The sequence below is a fragment of the Carassius gibelio genome, chromosome B22, assembly GCF_023724105.1.
Source record: "Carassius gibelio isolate Cgi1373 ecotype wild population from Czech Republic chromosome B22, carGib1.2-hapl.c, whole genome shotgun sequence".
In the NCBI taxonomy this organism is placed as follows: Eukaryota; Metazoa; Chordata; class Actinopteri; order Cypriniformes; family Cyprinidae; genus Carassius; species Carassius gibelio.
In genome coordinates this window covers 26343316-26361046 of record NC_068417.1, presented here as the reverse complement: position 1 = coordinate 26361046, position 17731 = coordinate 26343316, and the positions used below count along the sequence as shown (strand labels likewise).

Genomic DNA, 17731 nt, shown 5'->3' with positions numbered 1-17731 from the left:
TATGATGCCTGCAAAATTTGATCAGAAGAAGGCACCTCCAGAGACAGGAAGTAAAGCAGAATTTGGATTTAGATGTGCCTTAATGCCTTCCTGCCTTGGAATGTTGCCCCAGAAGACAGCATTTTACAGCTTTCGGACGCAGCCATAGACTCAAAACATTAGATTCATCCATGCTGGAGCCGTGCAGGTGCACAATCCAGGACTCTTAGTTACATAATGTACTAAGAGTGACTGAAAATGAAAAGTTGCGAGTTTCTAGGCTGATGTGGTTAGGTACTATCCTCTCACTGCCTTAAAAAAATCACAACTTTTCATCTATGAGCGAGATGCTAAAAGTCTAATCAGATTCAATGATCTATGCTTAGCTAAGCTAAAGGTGCTACCGCCAGACCCGGAGATTGGCTGAATGGATTCAAAAACTGTAAAACTCAGCTAGTTAACTCTAGGGAAAATGAGCCTATTAAAAAAAAAATAATAATAATTAATTAAGCTGTCATACTTGAACTACTCTTTCTGTTTTTAAGGTTGTTTTAAATTGCAATGTAGTATTCTCGCAAAAGATCTTCATTTATAGTTGAAAATATGTTTCTAAGAAAAAATCTGTCAACTGCTTAATTTAGCAAAAAAGTCCATCTATTTGAGCAGGATAAAGAAAAATGAACAGTAAATAGCACAAAATATCATTGCAATGTTTTTAACCTTGGTGCAATCTAGAATTTTAATTGATTTGTATGAATGTATTGAGGATCTTCCTTCTATTTGGTGCTGTGTGCAGTTTTTGAAGACAAGGTATGCCACTGTTTTGTAAATAAAAGCTTTTGTAAACTATCTCTTTCTCTCTCTCTCTCTCTCTCTCTCTCAGTGCATACTGGGAAGGGGTAGGGTGTGGAAGGGTGATCACGGTGAGAGGGAAATTTGAACACGGCTTCTTAACTATTGTTGGGAGCCTATTGGGAGGATTTCTATTTATATGTATGTAATTTCGCAAAACTAGTTTGGATTTAGTGTGTTACATATTCGAATTTTGTCAAGTAGTTTGTCGTGTCGGGGACGGAGATGGCGTCGCACGGGAGTGTGCAGGCGTCGTCTCTGTCACTCCGTCACGGTATCAGGTGTGTCACGAGCGCCGGCGAGTCTGTGGAAGACGTGCTGTTGGATGTAGCTGAATGCGTCAGCCACGACAAAATTGTTTCTGCGTCCCGTATGAACAAAGCGGTGGTGGTTTTTCTCAAGGATGAACAACTAGTGGCGCGTTTGATCGAACGCGGGATTTCGTTAAGTGGTGCTTTTATTCAAGTTCAACCGTTAGCAACACCAACAAGTAAAGTAACCATTTCCAATGTCCCGCCGATCATTCCTAATGCTGATATTGAGCGCGAGCTTTCGCGTTTTGGTAAACTTGCGAGTGGAATCAAAATGGTTCCACTTGGCTGCAAAAATGCAGCTTTGAAACATGTGCTGTCGTTTAGGCGGCACGTGTTTATGTTTTTGAACTCGCAGACTCTTAATGTGTCATTTCGATGCATGTATGAAGGCAAGTCGTACATGTTATATGCGAGCGCAGGTGAGATGCGTTGCTTTGAATGAAATGGTTTCGGGCACGTACGGTTATCATGTCCCAATAAAACAGGCAGGCCCAAGTGGATGTGCCATGCAAATAGATCCACATGGAGATCAAGTTGTTGTGGTTAATGCTGAAATTGTAAGGAATGATGAGGAAATTACTAATGAGAAGGTAAGGAATCTGTTGAGAATGAACGAATGGATGAAGGTGATGTTGAAGTTCAGATGTCTGAAACAAGCGTTGATTTAAGGGATAAAGGTCAGACAAGCAGAGATTGTGGAGTGACTAAATCTGGAAGGAATGAGGATCAAAGAAGTGTCAGAGAGATAAATTCATGTAAGCCTAAAGAAAAAATACAAAAAATAGTTGAAGAAACAAATGAGACCGATGATGAGGATGGTGTTCTATCTGATACTTCAGATCTGTCAGAGATTTCTCAGATATGGTGTGATCAGGTTTACTCGTTGGATGAGATTAATTCGTTTTTGGATGAGACTTTTGGAAAGGTTGCTGATGTGAAGAATTTCTATCCTGATGTAAAGAAATTTGAGTTTTCTGTTTTATATTGGCAAAAGAGGGTAGGAGAAGAAAAACTGAACACGCGAAAGAGGTTTTGCTTGAAGAAGTTTCTCACTAAACTTAGAAAGGGGAAAACCCCAGTTAAAAGTAAGCCAATTGATTTTGCGAAATGAGATACACAACAAGGGTGTCTTTGCAGTGCTTTCTGTTTTTTTCTGCCTCTTTCTTTCCTCTCCTTTTATCTTTTTATGGATATTTTGAGAATAGGATCTTTAAACATTAATGGAGGGAGAGATAAGAAAAAGAGAGCAGTGATATCAGAATATGTTCATCTGAAGGACATCAATGTTATGTTTTTACAGGAAACACATTCAGACAATGAAAATGAAATTGAATTGTATAGATGGTGGGAAGGTGAATGTATTCTGAGTCATGGAACAAATTTAACATTTGGATCTAAAGATCCTATCCACTATTGAATTAGAAAAAGGTAGAGTTTTAATAGCAATAGTAGAAATTAAAGATTTAAAATTTATTTTCATTAATGTATATGCTCCAAATTTAGGTTCACAAAGATTAGAATTATTTGAAAAATTAAGCAGTGCAATAAGAAAATATGATGATGGAAAAATGTGTGTAATAATGGGAGGAGATTGGAACTGTACTACTGATTTTGTTTTGGATAGGAATTGGTAAGAACCTCACTTACAGTCTAGTAATCTGCTCCTCAGGATAACACAAGAACTAGAACTGAATGATGTGTGGAGAAATAAGAATCAGTTAACAAAACAATACACATGGGTTAAAATTTAGGATTCTATTGTGAAGGGAGCAAGACTTGATAGAAAGTAAATCAGACAGTAATAGAGTAATGAATGTTGGTATATCTCCTTGTGGGTTTTCTGACCATCATATAGTGACTATTGATTTTAATACTAAAAGCTTGCCACATTCAAAATCTTATTGGCATTTTAATGTCAAACTGGTACAGGATAAGTTATTTTGTGAAAAATTTAAAAGGTTTTGGGAGAGTTGGAAAGTAGAAAAAGATCATTTTGAAAATGTTATTCAATGGTGGGAGGCAGGAAAAGTCCAAATTAAGATTTTTTGTCAGCAGTTTTCTTATAATAATACTGTGATTGTAAAGAGAAATATTGAGAGTTTGGAGAAAGATATTAATGAAATAGAAAATGTAATTGATTTAAATGTTTCGGGCATGACTACGGATTTAAAGAAAAAGAGATTGGAGTTGAAAACACTGTTAGGGGAAAGAGTAAAAGGTGCCTTAATCAGAGCAAAGATATCTTCCATTAAGGAAATGGATGCCTCTACAAAGTTCTTTTTTAACTTGGAACATAAAGTAGTAAAGAGAAAAAATATGTTTTACCTTCGGAAGGACAATGGCACATTAACATCAAATCTTATCGAAATTAGAAAAATTGCAGTGTGCGGAGTGCAGTTATCAAAAGGACTGCCTATCTTTAAACCTGAGGACAGAAAAACTCTGGATAAATTGATTTCATATGAGGAACTTTCAGAGGCCGTAAAGCAGCTGTCCACAGGACGGTCCCCGGGAGTAGATGGTCTACCTGCTGAATTTTACAAATCATTTTGGGACATTTTAGGAGAGGACTTTTACAATGTAATTTGTGAATGTTTTGAAAAAGGTATTTTACCCAGCAGTTGTCAAAGAGCAGTACTATCACTTTTGCCTAAGACTGGTGATTTAGGGTTGTTGGAAAAACTGCTGCAAAGGAAAACTATGAAGAAACTAACACTATTAACTTTTAAGACCCCGGATATGGGACCGTTTCGTGTAACGAGTAAAAAAGCGATCTACTTTACTTGTGTTAAAGTTGCCCATCAGACTGTTTTAAAACGAGTACGAGCGGGGAGGTGGACAGAAGTGTTTGGACCAGACTTTAAAGGATCCTGGAGGTCTCTGTACAAACCTCCCATAGAGAAGCGTACAGCAGACCTACAGTGGAGACTTATTCATGGTGCTATAGCTACAAACAGACACGTGGCAAACCTGAATCCAGCAGTAGGGAGGGAATGTCCTTTTTGTGGGATTGAAGAAACAGTTGATCACTTATTTATTCATTGTGTGAGGTTAGGCAGTCTTTTTATTATTTTAAAAGGTTTGTTTGAATGTTTTGGGAAAGAATTTTCCAACCAGGATTTTATAAGTGGTCCTAAATATACATCTCATGAGAGAAGAAAAATATGCATATTAAATTTTTTGTTGGGTATGGCCAAAATGGCAATTTGGAAGACTCGAAAAAATAAGTTATTGGGTATAGGTACAGTAGATGCAGAAAATGCTTTTAAAGGCATGGTGACTGCTAGAATTAAAATTGAATATACATATTTTAATTTGATTAATGATATTCAAAGGTTCGCCGAAACATGGTCCGCGGAAGGAGTTTTGTGTGAGGTTTTGGATGGCATGATGATTTTCAAATTTTAAAGATGTTTGAAGGATAACTGTTGTATGTGTATATTTTTCATTGTATATTCATTTTTGGTGATATTTTTGCATTATATGATCAGATAAGAAATCTGCTATTTGGAAAAAGTTAATGTAATAATAAAGTCATGTTAAGCCTCTCTCTCTCTTTCTCTCGCTCTCTCACTCACTCACTCACTCGCTCTCTCACTCTTTTTCTCTGGTGCATGATACCAGTGAGAGGGCGGAGTTGGACGTGAGAGCGTTTGCGTGAGTTGAGTGAGTTTTTTTCTCTCTTTTCTAAGCTTTTCTAATCTGGTACAGCTGCTGGTGCTTGTTTTGGGGGTTCTCTAAAGTTTGCAAAAGCGAGACGCTGTCGATCAGCCTGATTAGAATGGCAGCGTCTGAAAGGATCGATCAAGTTGTCCGCGGAACGCTGTTCCGTGAAAGAATTAGTTTAGCAGTAGCACAGGTTGTTGGTTCTGTCAGAATCAAGAATGAGCAGCGCAATTCTTTTGTGCCTAGATGACGTGAAAAAAGCTAATTTGATTATTGCGAGTGGAATCGTCATAAATCGTGCTTATCTGCGGTAAAGTTTTGACGTTTGACATTCATTAGACATTCGGGTTAATAGCAATTCGCTAATACACAGTCTAACTCTTTATATTCCCTTTACGTTGCACAAGGCTTAATTTGTATATATAATTGTAGAAATTATCCATATAAATTGACTACATTATAATAAAATGTCCAGGAAACACCCGTTAGTTCACAGAGCTCCATTTTTGGAATTAGCATTTCATGTATTTTATAATAATCTTACAACTTTTAATATATAACAATATCAATCCATTCAACGAAAACACCATTTGTTCTAAAGGTATCAAGCCAACTGTAAAACTGCAAAATCTGTAAATATTATTTCCTCTAATGCACAAAGCTTGTTTTTCAGAGTATGCCTGTATTATTTTTATATACGGTACTGAATCCATATTTTTTTATGTTTAATGTACCCACTTAAATTAATTAAACTCTGCCCTTAAAATGCTTGAAACATGCCAGTGACGCATGCTGGTCAAAAGTGTGTAAATGCAACAAAATAATGCATTAAATCAACTTTTAAAACCCCATTACAAAATATTTATTGAAAGTATAATACATTAAATGCAATGAAGTTAATAAAATACCATTACCATTAAATATTAATCGTCTGTGTAATATATGGTTCTTAAAATATTGTTAGTTGTTAGCATTGGCTTGTTTTCTTTGTTTTATGGAGAGCTTGTATATAGAGGCCAGTAAGAGACCATTACCTGCTTCTCATCCTTTTAATTACACAAATGGCTTGTTAAAATGTCTACCATTGATGAAAATTATCCGAGATCTGGTAAAAACCATTGACAGATGTTCAGTGCTTCACCGCTGGGGGGCGATCTTGATGAACTTGATTCAGGGGATTACAGAGATCATCCCCCAAGGGTAGACCATGGAAATTTCTAAACAATTAGTAATGAAGCCTTGTTTACTGAAATCACATGACTTTGGCAGTTTGATACCCACTCCGAACCAGTTTCGACAAAAGTTTAAAGGCTTCACAAAGCAGTGTTTCGAAAGCGTCCATCACTAATATAGGCTATTGACTTGTTCGCCATTGGCTGGAACGCCACAAAAACGTCATAACCGTTTATGCCATGGGGGAAAACAAAACATTCGAATTAATGTGCGGAGACCTTGTTAGGCGCTTGATCTTTACGTTTTGTGAAGATTTTGTTTGTTTTTTGCTTGGTGCAGTGCCAAAAAGTTGCTGTATGATGTTCTTTTACTCTAATAAGTAAAAAAACAAAAAAAAAAAAAACAACAACAATCTGAAGATGTATGTCACTGATAAACAGACACACTACTGGAGGTAGCACTGAGCGGGTAGCACAGATAAGACTACACTACTTACTCTTCAATGATCTGTCATTAGTCCTGTCCCCTGCACGACTTAGAGTAACGCTCCTTCGCATCACATTCAAATTAATCTCACTCCCTGAAATTTTGTGACGTCATAATCTATTAATATATTTATTTTGCATTATTATACACAATCTCTTATGAAAATTAGCAATGGTATTACTATAGTAAAAGTATAGGCTAATCTTTTTTTTTTGGCGTTTTAATTAGCCTATAACCACAGTTTTACTACAAATACCATGGTTAAACTATGGTTAGTGTACCAAACGTTTTTACCATGTTTTAACTAGTAACCAATAACCATGTTTTTTCATATTTTATATACAAATGTTCATGTTATATATTTATTTTACGCCATGTATTTGTGAAAATGATTAGGCAGTGCATGAGCACATCACACAGAATAATGCTGTGCATTTCAAGGCACTTCAGTGGACCTTAATGTTACTGTAATGGTTTTGTCAATGTTGCAAATATTTATATATATAATATATACATAATAAAGTATGACAGGCTTTTACTCAAGTATTTATAATTTTATTAAAATTAAGCGAAACAAAACGTCAAATGTTTACTTTTCACAATCCGTATCGTTCTTGTATAGGCTTATATTACTACCACCAGTAAGCAGTCTCTTGCTCTATTAGGTAATAGAAAATGTTGGGAAAGACACCTTTGTCCATTTCGTTGGGTCGTTTGTCCAGTCACAGATACCATATGGACAGTCCGACTCAATACTGCTCAGTTTTTATACGTATGTTGTAGGGCTGCACGATTAATTGAATGCGATTGTCATGCGTGTCTCTTTAGTAAACTGGTTCTGTGATTAGTACTAAATATCCATCACCTGCTTTAAAATGGAGCGGCACTTACTACACAGAGCCGTAGTTTGCTGACAAGCTACACAATATTGCGTTCATAATCGCAGCTGAATCATATTTGCTTATGAACGTGATATTGCGTAGCTTGTCAGCGAACTTCGGCTCTGTATATTAAGTGCCACTCCATTTGAAAGCAGGTGATGGATAAGGTTTTTTTTAGGGTTTGAGCTAAACTCTGCAGGACATTGGCACTCCAGCACTGACGTTGTCTACCCCTGATCTAGATCATTCATTTTAAACATTGGTTCTAATTTTCTTATACCAAGAAAAAGCTTTTGACTGGGTTGAGCATAATACGAGAGTTTGGTTTCAGTCAAGGTTTTATTTATTAAAACGATTGGGGTGTTGTACAGGAACATTGAGTGTACTCAAAATAAACTTTGTGCTACTTTTAAGATCACCTAAAGTTATCTATGTATGTATGTATTTATTTATTTATTTTAAGTGCTTCCTTGAGTATATTTCCTACTTTATCTTGAAAAGCATAATGCCATTCACTTATGAATCACTGCTATAGTTCAGATACTGGCAGTAGGACTTCACTCCGATGCAGAGTTGGGGTACTGTGGACTCGGACTTGGATATTTTTGAAACAGAATTTTTTTAATCCATATCACGTGTAATATATATATATATATATATATATATATATATATATATATATATATATATATAAATATAACAACATAAAATTAAAAAGAGGTGTGTTTGACTTGAAGCAGCACTGCGCAGATCGATTGGTGTATGACATACAAGTACAGAGCTATTGAGAGCAGCCGGCTATTCATGCTTTCGATTCGCTCTCGTGTTATACACCGATCGTTCTGTACAGGCTCTGCTTCAAGTCGTAGACACCTAATAACTACAGAGCAGTGGTTTGTCCACTCAATCGCTAGTTACTGCCGTTCGATAATACGGCTTAGATGTTGCTAGCTAGCTATGCTTTGGTCACGTAAATGCATAATACCTGGTTGCAATAATTTATAAAACAGCTCAGTCTCCTCATTTAAATAAGCTGCAAAGAAAGACAGTTGAGAAATGGCAGCTTTTGAGTTGCCATGGTTTCATGCATTTGAGAGTAGAGAATACAGCTTATTTTCGAGATTTTGATAGCTTATTTTATTTATTTGACACTTTTTTTTTATCAGAGAGATGATGGTCATCATGAAGCCAGTGAGCTCTCACTGACAAACACTATGAATAAAAGGGTGGGTTTTGACACTGAGCTGCCCCCTTTTTTATTTTGTGTTGTAAATGCTGAGTGAATACTCTTCTTGGCCACATGGGGTTTGGTCTTGAAGAATGAAGCAGGTCGATATGGCCTAAAAAAAAAAAAAAAAAAAAAAACTTTTTTCACTAAATGTTTTTCCCACCTATTTAAAATCATTATTCAGATGACAGAAATTGTTCAAAGTTGTAACTTTAAATAAAAATATATATATATATATTTTACCTTCTGGGATTTGATCTGGATTTCCCCCTTGATGTTAAAGTGCAATCAGATACAACAAGCCAAATGGAAAAGATGGCAGGCCTGTCATTGTAAACAGTGAAAACATAACATTAAATCTAACATAACATTCTTATCATACTGGATATAGTTTGTAACCGTTTGTAAGACTGTCAGAGGTCTTTACTATTTTTTTTTTTACATATATATTATTCATATTAAAACCCTCACACATTAACACATTAAAAAACATGCATTAACACCAGATATGAGTTCAAAGCAAACAGGTTTCCAGAAACCTACAGGTAGTTCATTTATTTGAATCCTTATTAGCATACTACTATTTTAAAGGGCTGCAATAATGAGAAAATATTAAACATATTAGTGCTTAACACACAGTTTGTTTATTAAACATTTAAACAAGTACGTCATCCTTTCTTAACACAAAAATCACTTATCATTAGCAATTATGGAGTGGATCCATAGAAGATGAGCTGAAATCTTTGTATAAACCTCAGGTCATTTACAACTATTACAGACTTTTGGGTCACAAACCAAGGGACGTCCTGAATCCCCCCGAGAAGAAACACAGATCAACACATGACTCAAGTGATACTTCTCACTACTGATAGTCTCGAAATGACAATCTTCTTTTGTTTAACTTCTTTCTATAGCTGTAATAGAGTAACATTATCATCATTAAAAGACAGACTGAATAATCTTTTAATAAGAGTCACTTTGAACTACTGTTACGCATAAAAGCAAAATGGCATTCTTGTGAGTGTAAATGTTAAAGACGGAATGCAAACCAATGCAGACATACCCCTTTCTTTTTTTTTTGAGCTCATGTGCACCAAACACAACTGTTAGTTTCCCATTTCTAAAAGACACGGTGGTCTTATTAGTATAATGAACAGTACCAGTATTAAAGATGCTTTAAAATTATAATATTGTGCTCTTAACTCATCATCATCATTGCAGTTGAGACTAAACCGAAGTCTTGCAATGTGCAGCACTATTTTTCTCACCTTGTGGTGTCAGTAACAATGTTGTCGTCTGCAGCATATGTTATATGAAACCACAATATACAAGATGCATGTAGCTCTGGCTGTATTTTGTGTTTCTCAGTGTCAGAATATAGAAATGGCCAATGTGTGATCTCTCCTTAGTACTCGTGGCTAGAGACAAGTAGTTTTACTTTTCTGTAGTTTTTCAGTGGCTGTCAGTAATACCATTGGTTGACATTGCCTGAGCAGTTATTGCATGCACAGAGCCAAAGCAATGTAAGTGTCTTAAAGCACAGTTTCACTGAATGATAAATGACCTTTAACTGTTGTTACACTAAATGTACAAAGGTAATCATTAAAATAACTACAGCATTAACAAACTTGAAATAAGAGGGCAATGTTTATCTGTCAATTAGATGCATGAATCTCCTTCTTTAGTCTGGATTATAAATAATTGTTCTTTTGTGTTTATGTTGCAAGCTGTCCAAACTGTGGAGTTGGTTGGTTAGGCTTGCTTCAGACTGGCTGGCGCTAGGATCTGGACAGACTTATGACATTTTCTTGTTACTCTGGGCCTCTTTGTGGAATTTGGCTCTTTGGGTTGTTCAACATCAATGTGATCTAATCTTAAATTGTCTGATTCAGTCTGATACCCTACACCTATGATTTTTAATTTGTGAATCCATCAGAATCGTTAGAACACTGAGTAATGATTCATATGTGAATAGATTTTTATATGCATTCCCTAGTTTTGACATCATGGCAACAACTCTTCCTCTTCTCTAAAGCAGCGCAACATTGCCACGCCCCAATTGTTGCACGTTCCCAGGGTTGGTGGTTATCAGAGTTTGTGACATCACAAACCCGGGAAATAACTCTTTGTATTCCCTATAAACCATTTTTTTTAACCAATAACTTACATAATTTTAAAGATGATACCTCTGTTTGCATTGAAATTTCAACTTGCATTGAAATTTAGCAAATATTGTTTATGCTCAAACAGCAATATAACACACTAACTAACGATAATAAAGTGAAATCGCAATCAACCACTCCTTAAATCTCGATAAGGCCAGTATTTTTGGATGTGTTGATTTATTTTCTTTCTCATCAGGCCTGCAAGGGCAGTGGTTTAAAGGGCCTGTAGGGCATCATACCTTTCGATATGTACCCTGATTTTCTCCAGCCACTGATCCATCACATTAAGGTATACCTTGTTGATGAGTTGTACATGGCTTTCTGCAGATGGCATATGGCATGCTGCTGGTAAACTAGTTCCGTGCCTAAACAGTCAGCAGCTGCACTACAATACACGTCACTGATTTTTTGATTTTAGGCCCCAGCTATAAGCTGTAGACAGCCTTGAGGTGGTAGTGTAAAAGGTTTGCTGAATATAGAAATCAAGGGGTTGTGGTCTGTCTCTGCTTAAATCTTTGGCAAGTAAAGACAACAATAAGACCATCTTTCTCTATTTGAGAGCAATTTTTTTTTCCGGTGGGAGTCAGTGCTCTTGAAGCGAAGGCAGCAGACCTTTTTGCATAAGACAGCACCCAAGACTACTTGGACTAGAGTCACTTTGTACTGTAACAGGCTTAGTCAAATCTTATAACACATCACAGGAATTGATGTGGCCAAGAATTAAAGCTTGCCTACTGCGGCCTCATGTTTGGGCAGCAAAATAAGCAAACCTGTTGCAAACCTTATACTGTACACATTTTGCATCTATAGGGTTGGGCACGTCCATGATAGCCCTTTCTTTCTCAGGGTTGGGCTTTTTGCCAGTAAATGAAAGAATTTGATAATGGAGGTACACTTCAGTAACATTTAATTGCAATTATTTTAATATAAGTTGTGGCCTGAAGTTTGAAATCATAAACATTCTTAACTTGCTGGTCCATGTCACCACATCCAACAACAAAAATATAATCTGCAATGGGCTCGATTCTCTTTAGAACTGGTAACAGTAGACCATTTTCTACTCCACAGGGTCCAGAAAGTGGTCATGAAGCTGCTTTCCTGGTCCAGCTTGCACTGTAAGAAGGCATGTTTGGCATCACCCAAGGTGAAAATCCAAAAAGTTGGCATTATATAGTGAGAGTGTTTCATCGCTTTGTTCAGGAACTTTGGGTTGGGCTTTGACAGCTGGTTTCATAGCAACTGGAACATTCTGGGGTGACACCGTACTGGTGAAACATTGGGATCCAGCTCAAAATAGACCTCACTAAGCAGAGATTCCACAAACAAAGTTGAACACATCAATGTATTTGTCAATTAATTATTAAACAATAAAATTTCCATCTTTTGTGCTCTGTGCTTCACAGAAACTCCAAAGACATCAGAAGACTACTTTTATTTTATAGGGCTCCAATAATAAACACCACTTACAATAATTATGTGACACATAGTTTGTTTATTGAACATTTAAAAAAATACTTCATTCTGTTTCATTGTAAAAATCACTCATCCTTTGCAATAACGGAGCAGATCCATGGAATATATGGTGAAATCTTTATATAAACTACAGGTCGTTCAGGACTATTGCAGATTTTTGGGTCACCAAAGGAAGTGACACCGACTGCAGTGTTTCCACAAACCAAAGGACCTCCTCCATCCTCCTGTGAAGAAACACAGATCAACACGACTGAAATGAAACAGTACTTCTCACTAATGATGGTCTCAATTCGATAATAATTTACATACACTGCAGCTTCCTCCATCTCCATAGACACACATCATCTCTGAGACTGAGAATTTGTCTTTCCATTTATTTTTGCATTCAGTGTTATTCATGATCTTCACTTCTGCTTCCATGAGACGAAAACTCTTTTTCCCTTTAAAATTCAGTCTTCCCCAGCCAGCAACACGGCAAACAGAATCAGCTTCAATGTCTCTCGCTTTTTCTTTTGGTATGGAAATCTTCATTACATTCTTGTTTTGTTCGACTTCTTTCTCTAACTGTAATACAATAAGATAACCATCATTAAATACAGTCTAGTCATTTAATAAGGATCATTTGAACTACTGTTACCCTCAAAAGCATAATGTCGTTCTCCAAAGTGTACTTGTTGAAGTCTGGATGCATGTGGTAAGACTTCACACCAATGCGGACATAGCCTTCATTCTGTCTTAGCTCATGTGCGCCAACCACAGCTGTTAGGGTTTCATTTCTGTGTAAGAAAAAGTCATATCAATATTATGAAAAATACCATAATTATAGAGTTTTTGTTGTTGTTATTATGATATTATGATTTTAGCTCATAAATTTAAGTCTTACTTCCAGCAATGCGCAGCGGTCATAACAAATCTATCAGAAATGAGGAATCCACCACAAATATGTCGCCAGTTCTTCTGAAGAGAAACCATGAAAGGTCTGGAGTGGGGTTTTGCTTCTGTGCCGTTCACTATACCCACATGAGCTGAAAAATAAAGAGAATGTTGTTAGTCAGCTTATTCAGCAGATACCAGTTAATATGTTATGCTGTTATATAGTCAGTCTCACCAGTGAAGGTCAGGTGTGGCAGCAGAGAGGCCAGCAGGAGAAGAGAGATGATGATCATGATGAAGACATTAAGTAGGCTCTAACTGACAAAGACTATATAAATGTGAGTATGGGCGGAGATGTTAAGTTGCCTGTAAACCTTTTTTTTTTTTCAGCTTGTGGTGTCAGCAACACTGATGCTAAAAATATGTTATGGGTGTTACTTCTTGCCATCTGCATCAACTGTTACATGAAACTACAATAGATCAGGAATAGGCAATGCCGTTCGAGTGCTGCTTTCTGGCAGATTTTAGCTCGAACCAAAAACAAAATACATGACAAAAAAAAAAAAAATGACTTGCCTGTAGCCTAGGAATCCTGCAGACATTGATTAGCTTGTTCAGGTGTGTTTAATTAAGGCTGGAGCTAAATTCTGCAGGACAGCGGCACTCCAGGAACAACATTACCTATCCCTGCCATATGCTAAACAGCAAATAAATTGATTTTTGTTTGCATAATCACTAAAACATTAACATTACCAATGATGTTCGGATTTTAATTGACAAGTTGACTCCACATTTCAGCCTTTAAATAAAGAAAAGGGGTTAAGTCAAAATGATGATTAATAAAGTAGTGTATGTATTTTATCTGCTCCATTAATAATTCTAGATAACTTATTTGAATTGTTTAATGTTACGTGGAGGGGTTGGGATGAACTCAGATGCAGACAGAATGTACCAAACACAGGGTTTATTAACACAAAAGGGGAAAACAAAACCCACGAGGGGGAAAACACTGACTAGGGTAGATACAAAATAACTGAACAGGACTGAGTGAACAAGATAAACAATGACTCAAAACACGAGAACACTAACTACAAATAAACACTCACGGTTAAACAAAGACTTCTTAAAGGGCGGTTACAAGGATAAACTCTCTCACGAGGCTGACATGTAGAAACACATATGTGGAACAATGAACCGACGAAAGACAGAGCACACTAGGGGATCTAAATAGGGGAACTAATTAAGACACAACAGGTGGCACAGATAAGGCAATCACGACAAGACTAGGATAACAAGGGGGGCGGGGCAAGGGAACGAGACAACACAAGCACATGGCCCAAAGACAAGGCCATGTGCTTGTACACAAAACACGGAACTGTCACAGAGATGTATAGTAACGAAGTAGAACTACTTCACTACTGTACTTAAGTACTAAAAGGCGGTATCTGTACTTTACTGGAGTATTATTTTTTTCTCCTACTTCCACTTTTACTTCGGTACATATTTTCGCTGAGTTAAATACTTTTACTCCGATATTTTTTTATGTGCTGCATCGTTACTCGTTACAATTATAATAATGTTACGAATCATTCCATTACAAACCACTGCCAGAACTGTAGATGGCAGATTTGATGAAGCTGGCACATCATTGAGCGAAACAAGCGATTAAGAAGACTGCGCGTGCTGACTGAACTGCTGTGAAGAGAGAAATGAACACCAAGCCGAGCCAGATAATGACTCGTTCACGAGTCAAGAACCGGTTGCATCGGTTCTCGGATGACCAGTAACGTTAGTTCTTTCTGACAGTTCGATTCAATAAACCAGTTGAAGAAAACAGTTCACCGATTCTTTTGCGCTCGATGCAATGGCATCATTGGCGTTTACTGCACCTGGGCTCATAACATTAACACAGAATCAGTTCAGAATCAATCACCAAAAGAAAACAGTTCGGTTCCAGACGCTCTGTGTGTCGGTTTGCTTCACGCTAAATCACACATGCGCAGTATCATCAGCTCCTCGGTTCACGAATCGGACACGTCTGACACAAACGGTTCTTGACTCGTGAACGAGTCATTATCTAGCTCGGCTCGGTGTTCATCTTCAGTTCTCTCTTCACATCAGTTCAGTCAGTGTACTGTTTGAGTCAATGAATTACTCCGGGATATTGGTTTGTTTTAACTCCGAGGGAGTGTCAGACACATTAAACAAGTTAACGTCTTAATTCATCTGTGGATTAATGCGTATTGGAGACGCAAACTGTTTAAAACGATTCAGTTCGATTTGGAAGACTGTTTCTAAAAGATCCGGTTACATCGAATGATTCGTTCGCGAACCAGATATCACAAACTGCTTTGTTTTTAACTGTCTTACAACAGACACGGAAGAGAAGACAATGCTGAATAAAGTAATAGTTTTTGCTATTTTTTGACCAAAATGTATTTTCGATGCTTCAAAAAATTCTAGATGACCCTCTGATGTCTTACGGGTTTGAAACAACATGAGGGTAAGTTATTAATGACATCATTTTGCAAATTGGGCTAACTAACCCTAGTAACCGTTTTTTGTTTACAAGAAGTTACAGTCAAAGGAATTGTGATTGTCCTTTAGGTTAATCATTTGAAATAGTAAAAACAATATTTTCAAACTTTTGACTACTTTCTTTAATAGCTACATAACACAATACTTCTACTTTTACTTTCAGTACTTGAGTAGTAAATTTTAAAATAGACTACTTGCAATACTTAAGTACAAAAAATGTTGAATACTTTAGTACTTCTACTTAAGTGTGGTGCTTAAAGAGCACTTCTACTTCTACTCAAGTCACTTTTTTGATAGAGCACTTGTACTTTTACTCAAGTATGGGTCTCTAGTCTGGATCTAGTCTACATCTCTGGTCTGTCATGATCCTGCCTCAAGACTAGAGAAAAGTCAGGACATGAAGGCAGAATCATGACAGTTTAAATGTGTAGAATCGACATAAGCTTGTTTTTTATCGTGAGTTGTTCAAATCTATGTTTTTTTTTTTTTTTTTTTTGATAATTAATAGATGATACGGAATTACTAACCTTGATTAATTTGATCAAGATTTATCATTACATCCCTAATCATGTATTACACCTAAATATTTATATTCAATTGTAGACTTAAAAAAAAAAAAAACATGCATACAGTTTTACTAAAACTGTTTTACTAAAGTATATAGTTATCATAAGCATACAGTACATCTGGCAGTGCTCCAAAACATCAGGGAGGTTATTAATATACAAACTAAATAACAAAGGACAAAGTCACTAAACAGTAGCAGGTGCCCTGTGCAGCCCAAAGGGCAGAACCATAAACTCAAAAATCTTACCAGTGTACTGAATGCAGTGTAGGGTTTGGAGTTCAGATTAAGGGGCACCTGCTAGTACCCCTTACACAGGTCCAAAGTGGTGATGTACTGGGCCCGTTCTATCTGCTCCAGCAAATTGTTGGTCTTCTTCAAATGGGTAGGCATCAAACTTTTGACTGGGCATTAAGCTTGTGGAAGTCGACACAGACATGTAAAGATCCATCCTTTTTTGTGACGATGATGAGGGTTCTACTCCATTCACTGTTTGAGGCTTGCGTTGCTCCAAGCTGCTTCATCGTCTCAATTTCCTCCTTCAAGGGTCTGGTATTGTCAGGTATTCGTTAAGGTTGCTGTTGTGAGGGGGCTGTATCTGTAAAGCGGTCCAGGAGGTCTTGCATCTCAGCCATTTGGGGTTCATTCATATAGTCCAATTTTACTATTGCAGGGTGTCTCTGTGGTCGCACCTCTCGAGCAGCGGGTTCATTCTCTTCCTCATCATCCACCTTCCTTATCATTACATATGTTGAGGGTAGTGTGTATCCGGTCACAAGTCCCATCTTCTTACCACATTATATGGTCCTAGCCACTTGGCCATCAACTTATTTGTGGAGGTGGGTAAGAGTATTATCACCTTCTGCCCTGGCTGTAGCTGACAAAATCTTGCCTGTTGATCAGACCATCTGTTCTGTACTGCCTGTGCCTGTGCCTGTTGTAAGTTTTCCAACACTTGTTCAATGTAGTGCTTGCGCCAGTCTCTTATCTCTGAGATGAACTTAACTGGGGTCTGGGGGTGGTTTGGGGCACTGGAGAAGTTTTAACATGCCCTGACATTTTATTTCAGTATCTTATAAACATGTTAATGCTAAAGTCTGATAACACTTTAATCAGCACAAACTGGGCCTCAACAATAGGTGAGTAGCATGAATGAACATGTTTGTCTTTTTTAGAAGACAACATTTATGTATGATTAGTAAAAACCTAAAACATTTAGGTCACTGAAATAAGGCCATAAAACACATATAGAGAATATGTGTTCACAAGAATTTTGATAAATGGATGTGGTATACTTTTTTTTTTTTACAGAATAATGTGAAAACTATCGTTCACGAAAATAATAGATTGGTTTAACTTTTATATTTGTATGTAAAAAAAACATAAACAATCCTGGCTTTGAGAGACATTTAGACAACGAAATTACATGTTTCATATGTAGTCATATTTTGGAAAAATTCTAACTAGTAAAAAGTTATGTCACAATAACACAAGAACAACACAAGTAATCTTAGGCTCATGATATCCTCCACTGGATC

General features: G+C 36.8%; 2 protein-coding genes across 2 annotated transcripts in view; both read right to left on the bottom strand.

Moving 5' to 3' along the window:
* Positions 1 to 17731, bottom strand: part of LOC127987854 (mast cell protease 4-like) — a 177004-nt gene that overhangs the window by 68944 nt on the left and 90329 nt on the right. The window lies entirely within an intron of this gene.
* Positions 12175 to 13386, bottom strand: LOC127987864 (complement factor D-like). Its single transcript, XM_052590241.1, has 5 exons — positions 13326 to 13386; positions 13101 to 13242; positions 12855 to 12993; positions 12527 to 12781; positions 12175 to 12441 (listed from the first exon to the last, which is right to left on the bottom strand). Exons 1-5 carry the CDS (start codon positions 13381 to 13383, stop codon positions 12283 to 12285), a joined length of 753 nt encoding a protein of 250 aa, XP_052446201.1. The 5' UTR covers positions 13384 to 13386; the 3' UTR covers positions 12175 to 12282.

Excerpts from the sequence above, each read along its gene's own strand:
- LOC127987864 (XM_052590241.1), bottom strand. The coding sequence starts at position 13,383 with ATGATCATCATCTCTCTTCTCCTGCTGGCCTCTCTGCTGCCACACCTG. Across the intron at positions 12,782-12,854 it reads ACGACATTATGCTTTTGAGG|TTAGAGAAAGAAGTCGAACA; the intron begins GTAACAGTAGTT and ends ATTGTATTACAG. Across the intron at positions 12,442-12,526 it reads GAGATGGAGGAAGCTGCAGT|GAGGATGGAGGAGGTCCTTT; the intron begins GTATGTAAATTA and ends GTTTCTTCACAG.